Source organism: Rhipicephalus microplus, chromosome 6 (assembly GCF_043290135.1).
Source record: "Rhipicephalus microplus isolate Deutch F79 chromosome 6, USDA_Rmic, whole genome shotgun sequence".
NCBI classification, from domain to species: domain Eukaryota; kingdom Metazoa; phylum Arthropoda; class Arachnida; order Ixodida; family Ixodidae; genus Rhipicephalus; species Rhipicephalus microplus.
The window spans coordinates 78188261-78207895 of record NC_134705.1 but is presented as its reverse complement, the minus strand read 5'-3'; the positions used below and the strand labels follow the sequence as shown (position 1 = coordinate 78207895).

Genomic DNA, 19635 nt, shown 5'->3' with positions numbered 1-19635 from the left:
TTTGTTGTTAGTCTATATTGTTAGAAAGCTAAATTAGAATTTTGTTGCTCGAAAAGAAAATTAGAAAAGAGCAGATGAGTCAAATGTAAGAGTTTCCAGAACATTTAGCTGGAAGGGCTCCAATTGCGTTGTTTTGACACGACTGCCAGTGAAAAAAAGAATAAAAAGTTCAATAAAAATTTTATCTAATACTCACATGCTTTGTCCCTCTCGTTATATAAGTATGTCCGCCGGGACTGAAATGCGAGAAAGAGAAAGGTTATGTGAATGACAGAGACGTTATTCTGAAAAAAAAAAAGTTTTGATTTGTTAACTTGCACTGGGACTGACGTAAGGGGGAGTAGAAAGGCAAGGAAGAGAGGAAAGTAAGAAATTTTATAGAATACTATTGAAAACAAGAAAAGAAAACACGCACCCACCCGTGACAGAAAGAAAATAGTTATGAAGGCTGGCAATAAATAATGCATTGCTCTTGATTGCTGGGATTATCGAACACGTTTCTTGAAACACCCTTCATGCGTAACGGCAGGCGTAACCTTTTCAATCGAAATTTTATGTTTGCGCGCGCATGTGTGTGTGTGTGTGTGTGTGTGTGTGTGTGTGTGTGTGTGTGCGTGTGTGAATTTGTACATATACTGAGCGCCACTTCATAACGCCTCACTGAATACGATATTTAAACATTCACCTTGCATCCGCATATTTCGCATAACATCAGTTGTCAAGGTACGAGGGATGTTTTAGAATTTTTTAAAAACCGTAGTCATTGTTTTATATTTCAATCACGATTTCTTTTTGTACGCTCTTTTCTCTCTTTGATATGTAATTCGGTAGTGGTGGCAGAAAGGTATATTAGCTGAGAACAATGAATTAAATATTTTTGTTAGATATGTACGTCTTCATAAACACTCTTCCTTGGCCACGGCATATCTGCACACCAATTAGCGCATATATGTTTTGCGAGGCAATGAAAGGTTATGTACCTTTAGGTCACCTATAAGTCAAAGTTTATTGTGTTGCCAAGGAGAGGGTATTAGGGAACATACTTATTTTGAAAGCAGCATTATTGCTGCACCTAACGCCTCTAAGTAGCAATTCGTTTTAAAGCGTCTATTCATGACGCACAATATGCACTTGGCAGGTAGCTCATACAGGCCACTCCTTCAGGGAAGGCGCGGCTAGATGACCCGCCATCCGCTAATAAAGCCACCACGCGCCGCATTTACCCTATACGCCACAAGGGGACGCAAGCGGTAATTTCTGCAGATGTTTGCGAAGTGGCCAATGTATTGTGGTAGCTATACCTCTAAAAACAATGCAGAGCTGACAGAAAAGAGTTTCTTACAACTGCATGTAATGATTTTTTAGTAGAGAAGTGTTAACTATAATAGAGATGCAAAGACTGGGTATTATTATTATGAATTTTTGGCGTTTATACAAAGGAGGCACAACTTTATTTTTCTTTCTAGCGGCAACGCCTTTGAGTCCCATGTGCGAACTGAAGTTGGAAAAGGGGGAATGCGGATTGAGTCATCCGAAATGGTGGTTTAACAGCTACACTGGACGATGCGAGCAGTTCTACTATGGTGGTTGTGGTGGCAATGACAACAGATTTGACGAAAAGGTGGACTGCGGGCGGGCATGCATCGATCCACAAGGTGTGTTCTCGTCAGCAATAAATTGCTTTGCAAGGTTTACTGAGACGTAGGCACGCACAGAGAAGACAGAGCATTCTCTCTTCGCAGTTGTAGTTGTCGAATGTACGGTTGTTACGATTGGAGTAGCAATCCAATCGCAGAAGCTGTTCGAGAAGGCCACGCCAAGCGGGAGGAGTCACTTGAGCGTCTGTTTAAATTTGAAAACAAAAACAAGAACACTGACAGATGGCGGGTTCAGTGTCTGGTGCGTTAGGTATTTTTATTGATTGGCCTTTCTACGAAGAAATCGTCCTGGTAAATTGGAATAGTCGACTGTTATAACAGTAGATGTTTTGAAAGCATAGTTGTACTTTCAAAAGACAATAGGAATGAAAGATGATTATTAAGCTATGCTGCTGTATACTGTGTATTGTACTGATATTTTCAATTCCAAACTGCCTGTTTTGTTTTCTCCTTTCTTCCCTCTTTATCTGAAATAGGGGCAGCTGCTGCTCCTCTCAAAGCAGAGAAATCTCGTGGTTCTTACGCCCGTTTTTTAACTCGTTTCATATGCATTAGGCAAGGGCATTACACTATGGCAGTGCTAATTGTATAGCTATTTTCTTTATAACATGAAACGTTCTTCGCAATGATGGAACAGAGAGATGAACATTTTAACAAAGCTCACTCGGTGGTAAAAGAAAAAAGTAGAACGATTGCTCACATCAGGTGCGTCAGTCGAATATAGGAAACTTCAAGGTGTCTGAATGCTTCAGGGGCCACATAAAAAATAAATAATTATGCGCGGGAAATACCACTTTGTACCGGGGGGAAGTTTAGCATGAATATATAAACTATGTCATCAACGCAGGAGTCAGTGATGTTAGGTTCAGGAGGCGGGAATTCTGACTTTAGGCCAATATTTTGATTGCGTTTGGTGGGACACGTAATTTGTTTTTCTCGCCGAAAAAAAATATGTATTCTAGAACCAACACGCAAGCATACTTCTGAGTAGTGATGATTCTTGTTGAAACGTACACTCACTTGTCATAGTAGTTTGTAAATAATTGGCTTGCATGTATTCCGCACCATCACCTTTACTTTGGTTTCGCATTGATACACGCTGCTCTATATACTTCTTTTGTATTTTTTTACGCAGCGGGGATGCACAGCTACTGCTTCAGGCCTCCTCAGCGGGGTCCGTGCGTGGGAAGCTTGGAGTGCTTCTACTTTGACAACAGCACGCAGACCTGCCACCCCTTTGTCTACGGAGGCTGCCGAAGCAACGGCAACAACTTTGAATCGTACACTTCTTGCATGAACTTTTGCAAGATTTAACTCGTGTAGTCGGTCTGTAGCTTTTGTAGGCATGACGCACAAGTCTTAGAGGGACAGCATTGTCTTTCTGCAATAAAATAGTGTTTTTTTGTCAAACGTTCTATTTTTTTTGGTGTTGAATTCACGAAGCACGAAACTTTCATTGTAGTGTAAAAAATAAAGGATGTAGGCACGATTACACTCTGCGAACGGCTGTGACAGGCTGAGCTGAAGCGTGAACTTCCATCGATGCTCTCGGCGCTGTTCGTCATAAGCACGCTGTTATTCGAGCGTCCACGAATGCGCTGCTGCCCTAAACTTGCTTCAGAATATTCCACCACTTCGCAGTCAATACTCGACCGACATGCCGAAACATGTATCAAGTTAGGTGTGTAGTGCCCAAACGAGGGCGATACACACCTAATTGCTTCACTTCTTCCACATTTGCAGAAAGGGCAGCAGATGTTTTTTTTTTCCAACTCTTAACACTTAAAATGCTTTCGTACGGGCGCGAATTCGTGAAGAAGCTCGTTAACGCGCAACTTGCCAGTGCGGGCGGCAGCGTATGTCGTTCCCAGTCAAGACACATCTCCTTTTGGCAGCTCGTGGGCTGCCCTTTGAAGTGGCTCTCTAAAGCTTCGAACATTGAAACTGACCCAATTAACACGTAGTGCCACTCGCCAGAACTATTGTGAGCGGAAATGATGACGGATGGCGAAGGCCTGTGATTTGATAACTTTAATGACAGATCTAGTCATGCCCATCAACCTATAAGAAAGGGAACGACAAGGACTTCAAGAATTACCGGTCCATCAGCTTACTGTGCTTCATATACGAACAAGCTATTTACAAATGTAATTACTAATGGAAGAACAGAAGCTTTGAGTTGAATCAACTAAAGAATGAAGCAGGACTTCGTACAGGATATTCAACAATCGATCATATTTATTATATCACTCAGGTGAAAGATAAAGCACAGAAGCCACATCACCTTCATAGATTGCTAGAAGGCACTTTGTTCTGTAGGTAAATCAACAGTAATGCAGACACTGCAGATCAAGGCGTCGACGAAGCATATATAAACATCCTAGAAGAAATTTACAACGGATCAAGTGCCACCATAGCGCTCCATAAGAAAAGCGACACAATAGTGCAAATAAGGACGTTAAACAAGAAGATATGATCTCCCCGATGCAATTTACCACATGCTTATAGGAGGTTTTTAGAGGCCTAGAATGAAAAAACTTTGGAATACGAGTTAATGAAGGCTACATCAGTAACCTGCATTTTCCCGATCACATTGCATTGTTGAATAAATTAGGGAATGAATTGCTATTCATGATTACTGGTTTCCACAAGGCGAGCAGAAAAGTAGGGTCTAAAATTATTCTGCAGAAAACGAAAGTATTGCGCAACAACCTCGGAAAAAAAGAACGCTTCGAGATACTATGCAGTGTACTTGAAGTTGTAAAAGAGTACGTTTATTTAGGACAAGTATTACCACGGAGCCGGAGCACGACATTGAAGTACCTAGAAGGATAAAAATGGGTAAGATCACATTCGGCGAGCATTATCAAATCACAATTGATGGATTGCGACTATACCTCAAGAGGAAGGTATATAACTGCTGCACTTTACCTGTACTTACCTACGAAGCCGGATTCTGGAGGCTTACAAACACGGTTCAACTTCACTCGAGAACGACGCAGCAAGCAATGGAAAGTAAAATGATAGGTGTAACTATGAGGGACAAGAAAAAAGCAGAGTGTACCAGGGAACAAACCGTTGTTAAGGCCATCACAGCCAGAATCGAGAAGAAATGCTCGTGGGCAGGGCACGTAGCGCGAAGGCAAGATAACCACTGGCCATCAAGGACCACAAGCTGGATTCCCAGAGAAGGCAATCGGGTGGTGGAAAGACAGAAAGTGAGGTGGGCACATGAGATTAGTAAGTTTTCGGGTGTAATGTGGCAGCAGCGTACACAAGACAGAGTTGACAGGGGAAACATGAGACATGCCTTTTTCCTGCAGTGGGCGTAGTCAAGTTTATGATGGTGATGATGATGTATTCACGGCATTGCATCAAAATATGAAAAGTTATTTGGTTTATTTTTTCTTTAGCACCTTCGTTATTGAACGTGGAAGAGAATAAAACGCGCCGACTTTCAATTGCGAATGCATTTAATGATCGGGGCATGTTGGTGTTGGTCGGTGTCCGCGTGCTGGCAGGTGTTATCTATCTGCTCTCAATCCTTTACCCTTAGCAACTGTTGTGCGTGCCCACGCTTACCCTCGCCCCTAGCACTCCAAAAAGCTAAGCTTCGTGTAGTCCGCTGCTTTGTTCGTAACAAGAACCCTGTATTTTGCGCAAATTGAGTTAAACAGACGCCTCCCTGCATCGAGTGTTCACCGCGAGAGTATCTTTTATAACACCTCAAAGGCGTAGGTGAACGTCGCCCCACACAAGGCTTGTGGACAAGGCAGCTCCCCTTTACACGCAACTGTTTACCAAAAAGAAAGACTACCTTCTTATATATTGCATCATTCACTTCACGCGGTGGCATGAGATGGAGTTTGGTGGTGGTGGTGAGATAGATGGACGGATGCATGAAAAATTTGCTAGCCGTGAACTGCGCGAGTCAACGCTCAGCGGGTCACATAAAAAAAAAAACAAGTTTACATATGCTGTATGTTGCATAATACGCTCGTTTTCTTTCTGGCAAAATGCTGTTTAAGCTCCACAGCGTGGTCCTGGTTTCCACTGGTGGCTTTCTTAACTACCGAATAGCATCCACGCGCCATGTTAAGATATGAGCCGACAGCACTATTCTCGACGACAACGTTTCTCCGCATTGGAGCAAGGGCGAGAGAGCCAAATCGCATGCATCCCGCCACCAGTAAAAGTAGTTCTCGAATAGCGCCCTTATTTTGGACGTGAAATATAAAACTTCCTCCGTTATTTCATTTCTGGAGCTATCTTTGTGGAGTTGCCGTTATTGCGTTAAACAGCTGGTTTTGTTAAAGTTTCGGTGTCAGTGTCAAGTGTCAGCAACGGTGTCATCGGAGGTGAGCACCAAGCCATAATCTTTTCCGCGATCGTAAAAAGTTGGGATAGATGTAAATAAAATGAATGAACGAAAGTTAATTGAAAGTTTGATTAAAAAAGATGCAAATAAAATAAAAGAACTGAAAAATATTTCATCTAAACGATGATTGAAGCAAGGACATCTGCATGGCAAGCAGGTGTTCAACCACCGAGCAATGTTGAATCTGTAACTTGCTTTTAGAGCAAAAAAAAAAAAACACCACACTATGAATGGTATGAAGTGGAACGAGTCGTGTAGTGTCGTGTGGTGTCCGGTAGTGAACGAGTCGTGTAGTGAAAGAGTATAATCGGAACAGGTGGTAAAACACGTGAATTGCGTAAATGATTGGTGTTTTAAAGGCACACTCTATACAAAACGCTCAGACACATTTTATCATCATCATCCTCATAAATATTATCAAAAGGTGAGCAGTTCCACAGGCTCACGTGCTGCCTGATGGCCACGTATTAGGAATTTCGCTGATTTGCAACGACAATCATTAGGGCGTAGTGTGCACTTAGCAACTGTAACTGCAGTTGGCATTTCTAAAGGACCAACGTTACGTGAGAAGTCGTGCGCTTTCTTAAACGGGTACCGTTGAGGCATGCATCCAGAACCGAAGTAGGCTAGTAGTTGAGAAGGGAATGCACGTGGTGGCCAACTGCGCTACTACGTTCTACTATTGAAGCCGAGGCGCTTTTCAGGTTTCTAGGTGATAACTGTCTACTACTCGATGTGAAAAGTTTCACATTTCTAAAACAAAACCGATCAAATATGAACTATTTGCTAGCTCAGTTGAGTACTGATTCTAAAGAAATCGAATCTGCCATGTAACAGGCTTCATTTTGATTGGATGTACATTCACGGAATGTTTACTCTTTCGCCTATTCACTGGCAAATAATTTTTGAACTGATAGTTATCTTTCCTCGTTTATACGAAAAAAAAACGCTCTTCTTTCATCCATGAGTCTTCATAAAAGACAAAGCCTGAGACATTTATGACAGACAGCTTTAGGCGTGGGTTGACGGCTTGCCATTGTTTTGCTTGTGCCATTGAGCTCAGAAAATCATATTACGGATCTCTGTGCCACAAAACAGAACAAAACAGAACAGAACAGGCCTGTATTGCACTTCAAGAGTAGATAACACCATTTATTCTTTAACGCATTCACATGATGTGGCCGCTTCCGGAAGTTTACTCTGCACAGAGAATACACAATCAAGTTCACTGATGAGCCATCTTTTATTCTTTCAAATCGTCACTTATAAAGGGGCCACAGTTGTTCTAGCGCGTACGGCAGTATGGAGCTGTATTATTATTTAACACATCCAGATAACGTTTCTTCTTTCGGACATACAATCTGCAGAGAGAATGTACTTGCAAGTTCCTGAATGACACATGTTTTGTTCGCATGAAGAGTCACCCACAAAACGGGACCCACAGTTGTCTGAACACGAACGGCAGTATGTGGCTCTAAATTTTTATAGCACTGGCCCGCACTCCGTTCGATGAGCTTATTGTTGCCTATGAATGTGCACGGGTGGCAACATGACGGGCACATAGAAGAGAAGAAAGAGAGAGTTAGGCATGAGCAGTGGGTTTAAACATGTAGTTTTTGGTGTAGGGCTTGGGTTTGTTATTACGCGACATTAATGTGGTGGCCAAATCTCCTGGTCACGCCCTTTCAATACTTCTAGTTTCGATGGTGTACTTGAAGTGGCTGCGCAAGAAACGTGGCGTCGTCAGGCCAACGTCACGTGAGCTATCACGCTCCTGACGGGCGAACTGCAGACCACTGTTCCGGATGTCAGTCAGGGGGACTTCCACATTACCTGCCTTACCCAGGAGGACGTCGAACACGTCAACCTTAACATAGAAATATTCGATCTGACTGAAGAAGATGCCTGCAAGAAAGAGCTCATGACCACGGAAAAGTATGACCGAAGGGTCGCTAACGGCATGACGCGAGCGTGGTTCTTCCTCGTACAGGCTGCAAGCAAAGCGACGGTGCCGAGTGTGGCCAGGCTAGAGGCTAAATCACCGAACGCGGATATCAGTGGGGCCAGTACCTAAACACATAACGAGGTTAGTGACTCTTGCCTTCGAGTAACAGATATGACTCTCAGTCAAGGAACCAGCTGAGTCATCGCAGAGTGCTCCTGCCGAAGGTACAGATACCGGCGTTTCCCGACGTACTTCGCGATTAGCAGACATTTTGGGTTCATTTCAGTGCAACTATACACCTAAACGAAGAAATTCTGCAGAGTGAGAAGTTAAAGTGCCTGCAGTCGTACTTGAGTGGTTCGGCCAAGAGGGCCATCGAAGGCACCCGACTGACATGTGAGAAGTACAACATCGCTGCCAAGAGTTTGACGGAGCAATTTGGCCGGCACGGCTCGTTCCTTAACGAGCCCGACTTGGCACTGGTGAAGTCTTCAACCGATGTGCAAAACCTTCAGCTGCCATACAAAAAGGTCCAGTTTAGAGTCTCTGCATTGGCTAATTTGAGCGTCTCACGTGACCAGTACGAGATTGTCTTCAACCTCATGTGAATGAAGTGCCTGCCTGTCCACCGCGAGATACCATACAGTGAGAAGGGGAAAGAAGCGTCGTTGGATACGTATGCCGTCGCTACCCGGGAGCAGAGTGCTCGACAGGCTGCAGAAATGCTTTCGTTACTGCTCACCCAGATTTAAATCAGAGAGGAAGGCGGGTCAGGACGTACGTCCGCACTCACTGCCAAGTGTTTTACTATTACAAAAGAAGCTTGCCCTCTCGTCACTGCATAACGGAATGTTATATCCAGATTTCAGCGGACGAAAAACGGGCACGTTTGTGCAGGGCTCGATGCCGCTACTGCTGTGGCAGGAGCAACCACGTGTCAAGGTTTTGTAGACGTGCTCGCTTCATTCTGTGCAGCAAGTGCAATATCGACATCTAAGAAACCCGTATTCCAGCCTGCTGCACCAACTCGCACCAACGCGACAGCCGTGAATGAGGACGAGCCCCCTATTACCGAGCGAGACACAAGAACGCCTGCAGGGACATCTGCCCCAAGCGCTTTGAGCGGATTTAACGCAGTCGTTCTGCAAACAGGACAAGCATGGGTTCAGTGCGTGTCACGAAGGCGTCTCGTACGCAATCGTCTTGACCGTGGCAGCCAGCGCCCGTTTGTTTGAGTGGATATTTCAAAGGGTTTGTTATTACGCGACACTTGGAAAAACTGATGACAACATCCATTGTTCAAACCAGCACTGGCTTTGGGGAGCTCAGGAAAACTGATTAGAGACCAATATCGAGCTGTGGGCTAGATAACACCATCCATTGTTTAACACATTCACGTGGTGTTGCTACTTCTTGACGTTTTTTTTTCTGCACAGAGATAATAGACATACAAGTTCCGCCCTTTTGTTCTTATAGGCGCCACCCACAAATGGGACGCCCACAGTTGTTTGACCGTACGTGACAATATGAAGCTCTACATTCTTATAGCATTCGCTGTCACTGCATTCGGTATGTATGTCAAGAAGTTTTGTTCATGCTTCACATAAAAGATGCATAGTAAAATTTTTGCACATAAGCTCTTTCGGTGTATATTGTCATGGCTACATGATATGGAGCAAACTCGAGTAACGAAAGGCATAGCCGAAACGTATGTTATGCACAAAAGAAGGTTTAAGCATAAACTAGTATCAGTCATACTCATGAGAGAACAACGTAAAAAAACCTCCACACACAAGTCATTTATACTAGCCAATTACTTCAACGAAAGTATTATGAATATTACGACCTTAGTTTGTCACCTACTCTTTACGTCATTTTATATCACCATGTCACTGAATTTACATAATGTGGGGAAACGCTAAAGAACGTATGTGAGACACAAATTAAGTTTTTAAATAGACTATCGTCAATCATAATTGTGACAGAGTACTAGAAAAATCCTACAAGTGCAAGTAATATATCCTAGTTGACGATTTGAAGTAGGCTTTAGGCACCTAAGCACTTAGCTTCGCGCACTCCTCAACATTTATTTCATGAAAATGAGCGTTTTTTTGTTATGCAAAATTTTCGGTAAAACAATGCTGAGATGATGGTGTTCCTAGTAGCACCATAGCAATAAATGCGATGGCCTGTAATTGTACGGCATTCGCATCTAGGTAGTACTAAGTACTCAGCACTGACGTGCCGTAGGTTGTTCGTACAACTGCCTGTTCAGGTGCTCTTACATTGCTGCTGTATCTGACGCGTCTGTACTGCGTGTGTTGTCACTAATCTGCAGGTGCGGTTTTACAGTTCACAGCAATTTCGGTGTGAATTAAAAGAGTACTACAAATAATGGTTATGCAATAGAGAGGGAGGTTACATGGTCAGGAGACTGTACAAAAAACATCCTACACAAAATTAGTATTTTGAGCTAGTAAGAAGCAGTGAAATTCAAACAAAGTAGACAGTGTGACCAATCTGTTCTTCGTGCTCTAAGACGTAACGACTGTGGTTAAATTACCTTGTTAAAAATTTAAAAAGGAAGTATCTCTTTCCTCCACTTCTTCATAAATATACAAACATATTTCGAAGCTAGCGAGAATATTTTAAGCTGTTGCACTGACAACGCTCACTCGATCAACTCTTATAAGTATATGAACGTGATTGCATATACCTCTGAAAATAATGACGCGGAACGGTGCTTGAACATAGCAGATAATGTCTACTAGCAGACGACTGCGGCCGTAGCTCATTTGGTAAGAGGACGGGGTGCGTTATTTGAAGACATCATGTTCGTTACCTGTCAGCGACAGGTCATCGTTTTGTTGACTTTACTGTCTTCACATCTGTGTTAGTCTTACTACTATACATTAAGAAATTCTCAGTAAAGATACAGTATACATTCTTTGGTTTCATTGCATGCTAACTTACATTAACGGGGCCCTGAAACAAATCATCAAATAACCATAGAAGGAATTCACGGGAAGAGCATATTGCCTTACAAATTCAATGCCAAAGTTTTAAAAACCTGTTGAGTGCAAATGGAGTTAAAGATTTGTTGCATGCGGCAATTGCATTCTCTCTTCTCTCGTCCCGACGAAAGCGCTGGAAGCTAAACAGGGAGAGATGACAGATGCAAAAAAAAATCGCAGCATATCCACGGGGTGAATGATGACAAGTGGGCAAAGATCCGGAAAGAATCATCGGTAACACCGTGAATTTTCCGTGTGTAGTTCGCCCAGTCCATTATCGTGAAAAGACATCATGAGAAACACTGTATGTGTTTCTCATGATGTCACGCTCGGGCTTCACGAACTTTCTCATGAACGTCGCTTTGTAGAAGCTTCCATAAGCGCGTAGATTACACCATCTGGCCCTGTGCGCTGAGGAGGTGTTCATGCGCCAACGAGGCGCCCCACCATCCTAACAACACTCAGTAATGACGTATAGCTCGGCAGGATAAGCTCGTGTTCATGCCGCCACTATGTCCCGGTCAGTCCAGTGGTCGCATCCCCGCGCCATTCCGTGCATGCCAACAATGGCTTAAACTCAGACGACGGCGCCTGGCCTGGTTCTTGCCAGACGCTCTTCTGAGTAAGCCTTCCCCTTCTAATCCCGAACAGGGGGACCTTGACGGCTCCGCTCGTGAACCATGTGAACGAAAGAGTCTCCTTCATTTCCCGTGCTCAGGTCTCCCGCTTTCGCCTTCGCGGAACCGATCAGCTTTATTAGATGACGGGTCGGTAACTGACTCCGTGCTCTGCATCAGCCGCAATAATTGCGCTACACACAACGCGCCGGTAATTGTCGCCTCATACTAACTGTGGGCATGGCAAAAAGTGAATGCAATGCACTTCCTGTTGTTTCAACTTCACCCGTGGAATTTGATTATTGCATGGTGCTTATTTTGCCCCTGGAATCAGTGCGTGTCACGAAGGCGTCTCGTACGCAATCGTCTTGACCGTGGCAGCCAGCGCATAGCTCGGCATTATTGCATGGTGCTTATTTTGCCCCTGGAATCATTCAGGAATCTGAACCTATGGTGTTCGGTGTTACTCTGGGATTTAATTGATACGAGCAGCTTTCACGAGAACTTTGTTGCTCTAGTGTCAATATAAGTCTATAGAGTATATCATCTACTATACGAATCATTCTTCGCAGCGGCTTCGGACCTTCCTGAGCAATGCCAACTGCCAGCCCACCCGGGATTCTGCAAAATGTTGTTGCTGAGATGGTGGTACAACGCAGAGAAAGGCCAGTGCGAGGAGTTCTTCTTTGGCGGTTGCTCCGGAAATGCGAACAATTTTGAAACGAAAGAACTGTGCGAACATACATGCTCCGTACACGCACGTGAGTTGATATTCTTTAAGTACTGTGCCCAACTATGTCTTGAAAAGAGAAGTGTCCGAGGTGTAAATCACCGTATAATGTACTTGAGTTTGGTTATGGACGGGTTTGACCTCAATCTTTCACTATATATCATATCATGGTGGAAGAAAAAAACAGAAAAACATCGTTGATTCCTCCATCATAGAAATGGGGAAACCACGAGATTAAAACGTGTCCTTACAGAAATACTTAAGCTTTATTGTGCATTGATATGAGAGAGCTCGCGCAACGTTTATTGGTGTTTGACAGCTGTAGCACCGTTTAACGTGGATGCATTCACTTTGACGTTTATGCATACATGTTCATCCCGACAGCTACCGTTCATCATTAATGATTCAACAAACCCTTGAGGTCATGGGTACTTGTAGTATGGTGGCTGCATGTGGTAGCTGTAGTAGATAATGGTAAGAGCGAAGTCACAGAAAGCGATGTGACAGCCGGAGAGCGTGAGAGATTGGACGCCGAACTTGGGTTAAGGTCGACTACTTGCGTCATGCACTCTAAGACAAAATTACCCGAAAAAGGAGTAACGGAGCCTAATAGGCGCGCGCGATGAACGGATAGACCGTTGAGGAGGAACCACGGAGCGAAGCGTGCCGCGTTCAAACCACTTAGTCTCCAAACACGCTCCAAAAAAATGAACCGTCCGGGGAACGCAGGCAACGCGCAAAGCGTTGCCAAGGTCCTTCTCCTCTCCTGGCTCAGTCTTTGCCCGTATTTTGCCGGCGACAGTTCGCGTTGCGTCGCGCTCTGTATGCTCAGTCACGGCCGCCTGGATTCGACTATATAGGAATTACGATGTGGTGTATGTGTGTACACTTGGATCAGCGTGGGCTGCTGCTTTTAAGTTTCGCTGCACCCATTAAGTTTGGATCAAGTCTCGATACGTGAACACGCCACGCTGTATAGCTTTAGCTTCAAGATAGTCATGATCAACACACGACTGCAACAGTTGGGAAGGCCAACATGGCGGCTGAGAAGACAACAGGCCTGTCGTATATATACTTCAGTCCGACTCAGGGCAGAAATCGGCACTGGATTCTTTTGCAAGTAGGTTATCATTCTTTATTCTATTCTACTTGTCGCGCGCTCGATATGGATCGCGCTTGCCGGCAATGGGCTCGGTCGTGTTGTATATTGCGTGCACGCATGAAATTCACCGCGAAGGTCCGCTTCGGCGTCTGCAGTTCACCTGTGCTTTGCGACCGCCTGGAAATCGGCTGCCATTGCTGTTGGCCTCCCGTACGCTCGCTCAGCGAGTGCTCGCCTGTCTTCACCACCACGATGAGCTCCGGGCTAACGATATCGGGCTGAGACCTCGCCGCTGTGTTGGGAGTCGTCGAAAACACGTTGCGGGTTCTCGTAACGAGCTTGGTTGCAGTATATCGCGCGCTGTAAGTGCACCAGCACGTGCTGGCGGGGCTATCGTTAGCGTCGGAACTCACTGATAATTGGTCGCCATAACAGTTGGCTTTCCCGTCAGTCGGTCGCAAGCAGCTCGGCGCCGTCCGTTAGGCGCGGCGGTGGACTCACGTTTGCGCGCTGCACTCGCTAGAGTTTGTGAAAAAGGGCCGCATTACATTCCATATCTTCGGCGATAGCTCCAAACCAGCTCAGCGCTGTTCATGGTGGCGGCCAAGCGTACGCTCGCTCTCCTGTTCGAAGTTCACTGGCGGCAGACAATCCACGTGCAGCGCCGTGTTTGGTCTCGCGTCCACTTGCTCGAACTGAACGTCCTCGCTCGCTTAGGACTCGCCGACTTGTTTGCGGCACGGTGGTTCGCAGAGTTGTAGCTGCGGTCGCCGCTCCTAAGCTGTTGCGCTACGGGGATTTAAATGAGTCTGACGATGCGTGACATCACGGTGAATTTATTGGCATGCCATATCTCACGTATGTTTTTATTTCACCTTGCACGTATTTCTCATATGCATTCGTATTCATCCTCTTTCACGCGTGACTCACTATTTTACATACTTACTGTGCAGCCGTGGGAACAATACCGTGCTGAAGGCTGTGTGTGCTGGCGTCTGCGATGCCTGTCATCCATCTCTTTCGTCAGAGCAGCTTCTGAAGGACTGTGCGAGATATGAAAGGAAAGTTTTTTGTGTGTAATATTTTACACGCATGTTTTTATATTATAACGTTGCTCCAGGTGTGTCGACAAGGTTTAATGACGTCTGAGCAACATGGCTCTAACCAGGCGCGTTGGTTGGGCTTGTTTTCCAGAGCAGGAACCCACGCGTACTTCTTTCTCTTTTGTGGTGTGAGCCTTCACCTTGGCATACGACCCACTACTAGAAGTATGTGGCTATATTCCTCCTCAACAAAAAAAGAAAGAGCATCGTCCCGATGCTGTAATGTTATTGCAAAAAAACCATAACAAAGTAGGTTAAACAATGAAAAAGGGCACCAATAATCAAATGTTTCACGTGATAAGTTCACCAATGATGAGGTAATTGTCGGAGCACAAATAAAAAAAAACACAGGAAAAGTGGTCTTCTAGGAACGCGCAAAATAAGGCTTCATGCGCACCACGTGAACTATGTCAGAGGTCGGTTGTCTCCGTCGTACCCATCGTGACGACGTAGCGTCCGGAACCACTTCGTAGTTTACGTCACTCACGCGGCGTAATACTTTATACGAAACGAAGTATCTGCTGAGCAATTTTTCAGAGAGGCCACGGTGACGATCAGGGGTCCAAACCCAAACTTAGTCTCCTGGACTGTAAGATACGTCATTGTGACGCGTATTGTAACATCGTGCATCGACCTGTTGCTGCTGATCAATGTATAGCTGGGCGAGCTGGCGAGTTTTTTTGGCACGCTCTGCAAATTCTTCTGTGTCAGTTGTTATTGATCGGCGTCTTCACAAGGAAGCATCGCATCCAGCATCGTCTGAACTTCGCTGCCGTAGAGAAGGTGAAACGGTGTATATCGGGTTGTTTCTTGAACGGCGGTGTTATAAGCGAACGTCACATAAAGCAAAATGCGATCCCATGTTTTGTGTTGGATGTCGATGTACATGGAGATCATGTTTGTGACTGTCCTATTTAGTCGCTCGGTTAAGCCGTTGCTCTGCGGGTGGTAGGCAGTCGTCGTTCGATGCCTAGTGTTACTTAGTCAAAAAACTTCATCAAAAGCTGTGCAGTGAACGCTGTTCCTCTGCCGGTTATCACTGTAGATGGAGCACCGTGGCGCAGAACAATGTGGCACACGAAGAACTGTGCTCCCTCAGAAGCCATGGCTCGTGGTATTGCCTGTGTCTCAGCATCGCGGGTCAAATAGTCAGTTGCAACAATGACCCATTTGTTGCCGTCGGACGATAAAGGAAATGGGCCGAGAATGTCCATGCCGACTTGGTCAAATGTCTTGCGGGGTGAATCAATTGGCTGAAGTAATTCAGCCGGCTTGCTTGGTGGCGACTTTCGACGCTGGCATTCACGACAGCTTTTGATGTACTGCTTCACGCTTGCCGAAAGTCCGGGCCAGTAGTACGCCTCACTTACTCTGGCGAGCGTTCGCGAGTAACCTAGATGACCAGATGTGGGCTCGTCATAACACGCGGAGAGGACTTCGTCCCGCATGTCCTTCGGAACGAAGAGGAAGTAAGCGCGGCTCGTAGAACGGGCGTTTTTTTGTACAGGTCATTATCTCGGAGGCAGAAAGACGTCACGACGCGAGATAGATGGCGAGGTATAACGGCGCTATGACCCTCCAGATAGTCGACGAGCGGTCGAATCTCTTCATCCTCTCGCTGGCGTCTGCTCAAGTCAGATGAGCTAAGGGCACTTAGCAAACCGTCCTCGTCCTCTTCTTCTTGATTGACTAAAGGTATGGGTGCACGCGACAGCGTATCAGCGTCTCCATGATTTCGTCCAGACTTATATAGGATTTTAACATCAAATTCCTGTAGACGCAAGCTCCATCGGGCCAGTCGTCCAGAGGGATCACGTATGTTTACCAACCAGCAGAGGGCATGGTGGTCCGCCACCACTTTAAATGGACGACCATAGAGGTACGGGCGAAACTTGGTGATCGCCCACACTAATGCGAGATACTCTTTCTCTGTGGTCGTGTAATTCACCTCGGTACGGGACAGTGAGCGGCTGGCATAGGCTATGACTCGTTCTTTGCCGTGTTGATGCTGGACGAGCACCGCGCCGAGGCCGACGTTACTGGCGTCAGTGTGCACCTCTGTGTCAGCACCATCGTCAAAATGCGCAAGAACAGAGGCTGACTGCATCCGCTATCGTAGCTCGGCAAGAGCAGCCTGTTGCTCGGTAGCCCATACAAACGGTCTGTCGTGGCGTGTAAGGTGAGTCAAGGGTTCCGCTATTTTCGAAAACCCTCTAATAAATCATGGATAGTAGGCGCACAAGCCCAGAAACCGCCGAACAGTCTTTTTGTCTGTAGGATCCGGAAACGCAGCTACAGTGGCAAGTTTGTCGGAGTCGGGTCGGACTGTTTTCGCGTTGACTACATGGCCAAGGAATTTGAGCTCTTCATAACCTAAGTGACAGTTCTGCTGTTTGAGTGTAATATCTGCTGATTGAATAGCCTGGAGCACACTCCTGAGGTGGTGAAGATGTTGCTGGAAGGTTTCAGAAAAAACGACATCATCAGGGTATACGAGACAAGTTTGCCACTTCAGACCAGTAAGCACAGTGTCCATCATTCGCTGGAAGGTTGCGGGCACTGAGCACAAGCCAAAAGGAAGGACTCAAAACTCATGCAGGCCATCAGGGGTCACAAATGCCGTTTTCTCGTGGTCCCGCTCGTAAACCACAATCTGCCAGTACCCGCTTTGTAAATCCAAAGAGGAAAAATAGTGGGCGCGGCGTAATCTGTCTAACGAGTCATCGATGCGTGGCAGCGGGTACACGTCCTTTTTAGTCACGCTGTTCAGCTTCCGGTAATCGACACAAAAACGTAGCAATCCGTCTTTCTTCTTGACTAAAACGACCGGAGAGGACTACGCACTGTTGGAACGCTCGATGATGCCGTCGTCAAGCATTTCTCGAACTTGCGTACCAATGGCTTCTCGTTCCTTCACTGACACGCGGTAAGGCTGTTAGTGTACTGGGAGGGTGTCGTCGTAAGTGATTATTTCGTGCTTAGTGATCGAAGTCTGGTGCACCTTAGAGGAAGTAGCGAAGCATGGCTTGAATTCAAGCAAGAGTTTTCGCAGTACTGTTTGGTTTTCTGGTGTGAGGTTAGAATTGATATCAATATTGTTTAGAGACGTATCGGTGGCCTCCACTGCGTCCGACGAGAAGCAGATGGGAACAGTTCCTAATTAATCTGCAAACGCTAACGAAGTGCCACGGAAAAGGTGTCGGTTTTCGTTGCTGAAAGTTGTAACGAGCAGTTGAGATCGGCCATCACGTAGCTGTATGATACTCCTAGCCACACAAACACTTAGAAGTGTGGCAGCTTGGGCTAGTTGGTATGGCATGACGATAGTATAGCGCGAGAACAAAACGACGACACAGAGACAAGAAGGACAAGCGCTCGTGTCTTTCGCGTCCTTCTTGTCTGTGCGTCGTCGTTTTGATCTCACGCTATAACTATCGTCACAGAAACACCTTGAGTCAGCAGGTGTTCATAATTGCTTTCTGCAATCGCTTCACCATTTCGCAATTCACAGCATGTGACGTCGACTATAGCACTGGCTTCTGGAGGAAGTGTTTTACTTTCAGCAGAAACACGAAGAACGTCGGCACGTTGTTGGTCGTCCTGCTTGTCGATTGTTCGGTCAGCTGAGAAGGTGATGCGATTCTCTTGAAGATCAATGACAGCTCCATACTCCTGCAGGAAGTTAACAGCAATAATAACGTCACGTGAACATTCACGGAGCACAAGGAAACTTGCTACAAAAGTATAACCGCAGACCCGAACTCTACTCGTGCAGGTTCCAAGCGGAGAGACGGTGTGGCCACCAGCCGTTCGAATCACGGAGCCATGCCAGGGCGTGATTACCTTCTTTAGTAGTCTGGTCATTTTCCCGCTTAGTATCGAATAGTCAGCCATGATATAAACGAAAGACATTGTATTTGCCACACCTGATGAGCCGCGTAACTATAGTTCAACTGTTTTATTTGAGGGCAAAGAGATAAAGCAAGTCACCAGCCAGAAGTTGCTAGGTGTATGGTTTTCTGAGGGATTGACATGGAACACACATATAGAAAAACTAACGGTAGAACTCAGTAAAACGATTGGATGTTTATATAAGCTCAGCCCAGTCTTACCAAAATGGTTACAAATAAAATTATATTACGCCCTTTTCTACTCTAAAATGACATACGGTATCTTGGTATGGGGTACTACTACACAAACAAACTATCAAAAATTACTAGTTCTGCAAAAAAGAGTTTCGCGAGCATTCGAGCAATACCATGGTATTATCAGGGACTTGAAAACCAAACCACTTTTCGAAAAATACGCATTACTAACAATAACAAAACTGTATCATTTCAAACTTCTGCAGTGGATTAAACAAAACAAGCCACAGTGTCTTCAGAACCCGCTTGACAACACTCATTATACTATGCGTCAGCAACGCCGGAAAATCCCAGCAATAAGGACAAGTTATGGCAAGCAACACATTCAGTATCAAATACCCACAATGTTAAATTGTTTACATGGTCTCATAGATTTCAATTCCGTACCTTCGAACACCATCATCAAGTCCATCCTAATGAAGCATGATATTGAGTATGCTTAATAAAGTTTCTTTACTTGATTTGTTACATCCTATCAATCAATTTGAGTTATGTGTTGCAGTTGCTTTTCTTATGCTTTATTTTACATTCTGTATTGAAGTTTCTTTTCAGATGACGCTTTTGTGATAAAGTGATTTTTCTAATGTTTTCCCCGAAATAGTGTGACAAGACCATGCTAAATTTTGTTGTGTTACGGTTTTATTTATTGTGTTATTTATTTAGTTCTGTGTGTTATTTGTTTGTGTTATATATTTATTTTTGAAAACATATGCGACCGATTGAGCGGCCTGCGTGCCAAACTGTATTTAGGAGCAGAGGTCACATGTCAGGCTATATAGCCTTTAGCCTCTGCTCCCGATCCTGTAATAATTTCAGGACAAAATAAACTTCAATTCAATAATTTAAAGCACGTACTGCATAGCCGGCCATCATCACCGGTATATCCAAAGAAAGCCGCACATATCGCTCAGTCAAGTCTACACCTTTTCCTGTTAGCGTCGAT

General features: G+C 45.1%; 2 protein-coding genes across 4 annotated transcripts in view; both read left to right on the top strand.

Annotated features, from left to right (window-relative positions):
* Positions 1 to 1452: 1452 nt before the first annotated feature.
* Positions 1453 to 3068, top strand: LOC119168607 (carboxypeptidase inhibitor SmCI-like). Its single transcript, XM_075865348.1, has 2 exons — positions 1453 to 1655; positions 2794 to 3068. The coding sequence occupies exons 1-2, from the start codon at positions 1487 to 1489 to the stop codon at positions 2970 to 2972; spliced, it is 348 nt and encodes a 115-aa protein (XP_075721463.1). The 5' UTR covers positions 1453 to 1486; the 3' UTR covers positions 2973 to 3068.
* Positions 3069 to 9437: 6369 nt separating this feature from the next.
* LOC119167581 (actinia tenebrosa protease inhibitors) overlaps positions 9438 to 19635 on the top strand; it is a 139442-nt gene continuing 129244 nt past the window's right edge. For all 3 annotated transcript variants that reach the window (XM_075866092.1, XM_075866093.1, XM_075866091.1), the window contains exons 1-2: positions 9438 to 9550; positions 12185 to 12373. In XM_075866092.1, coding sequence (XP_075722207.1) covers positions 9508 to 9550; positions 12185 to 12373 — 232 coding nt within the window. In that variant the 5' untranslated portion in view covers positions 9438 to 9507. The remainder of the gene's footprint in view (positions 9551 to 12184; positions 12374 to 19635) is intronic.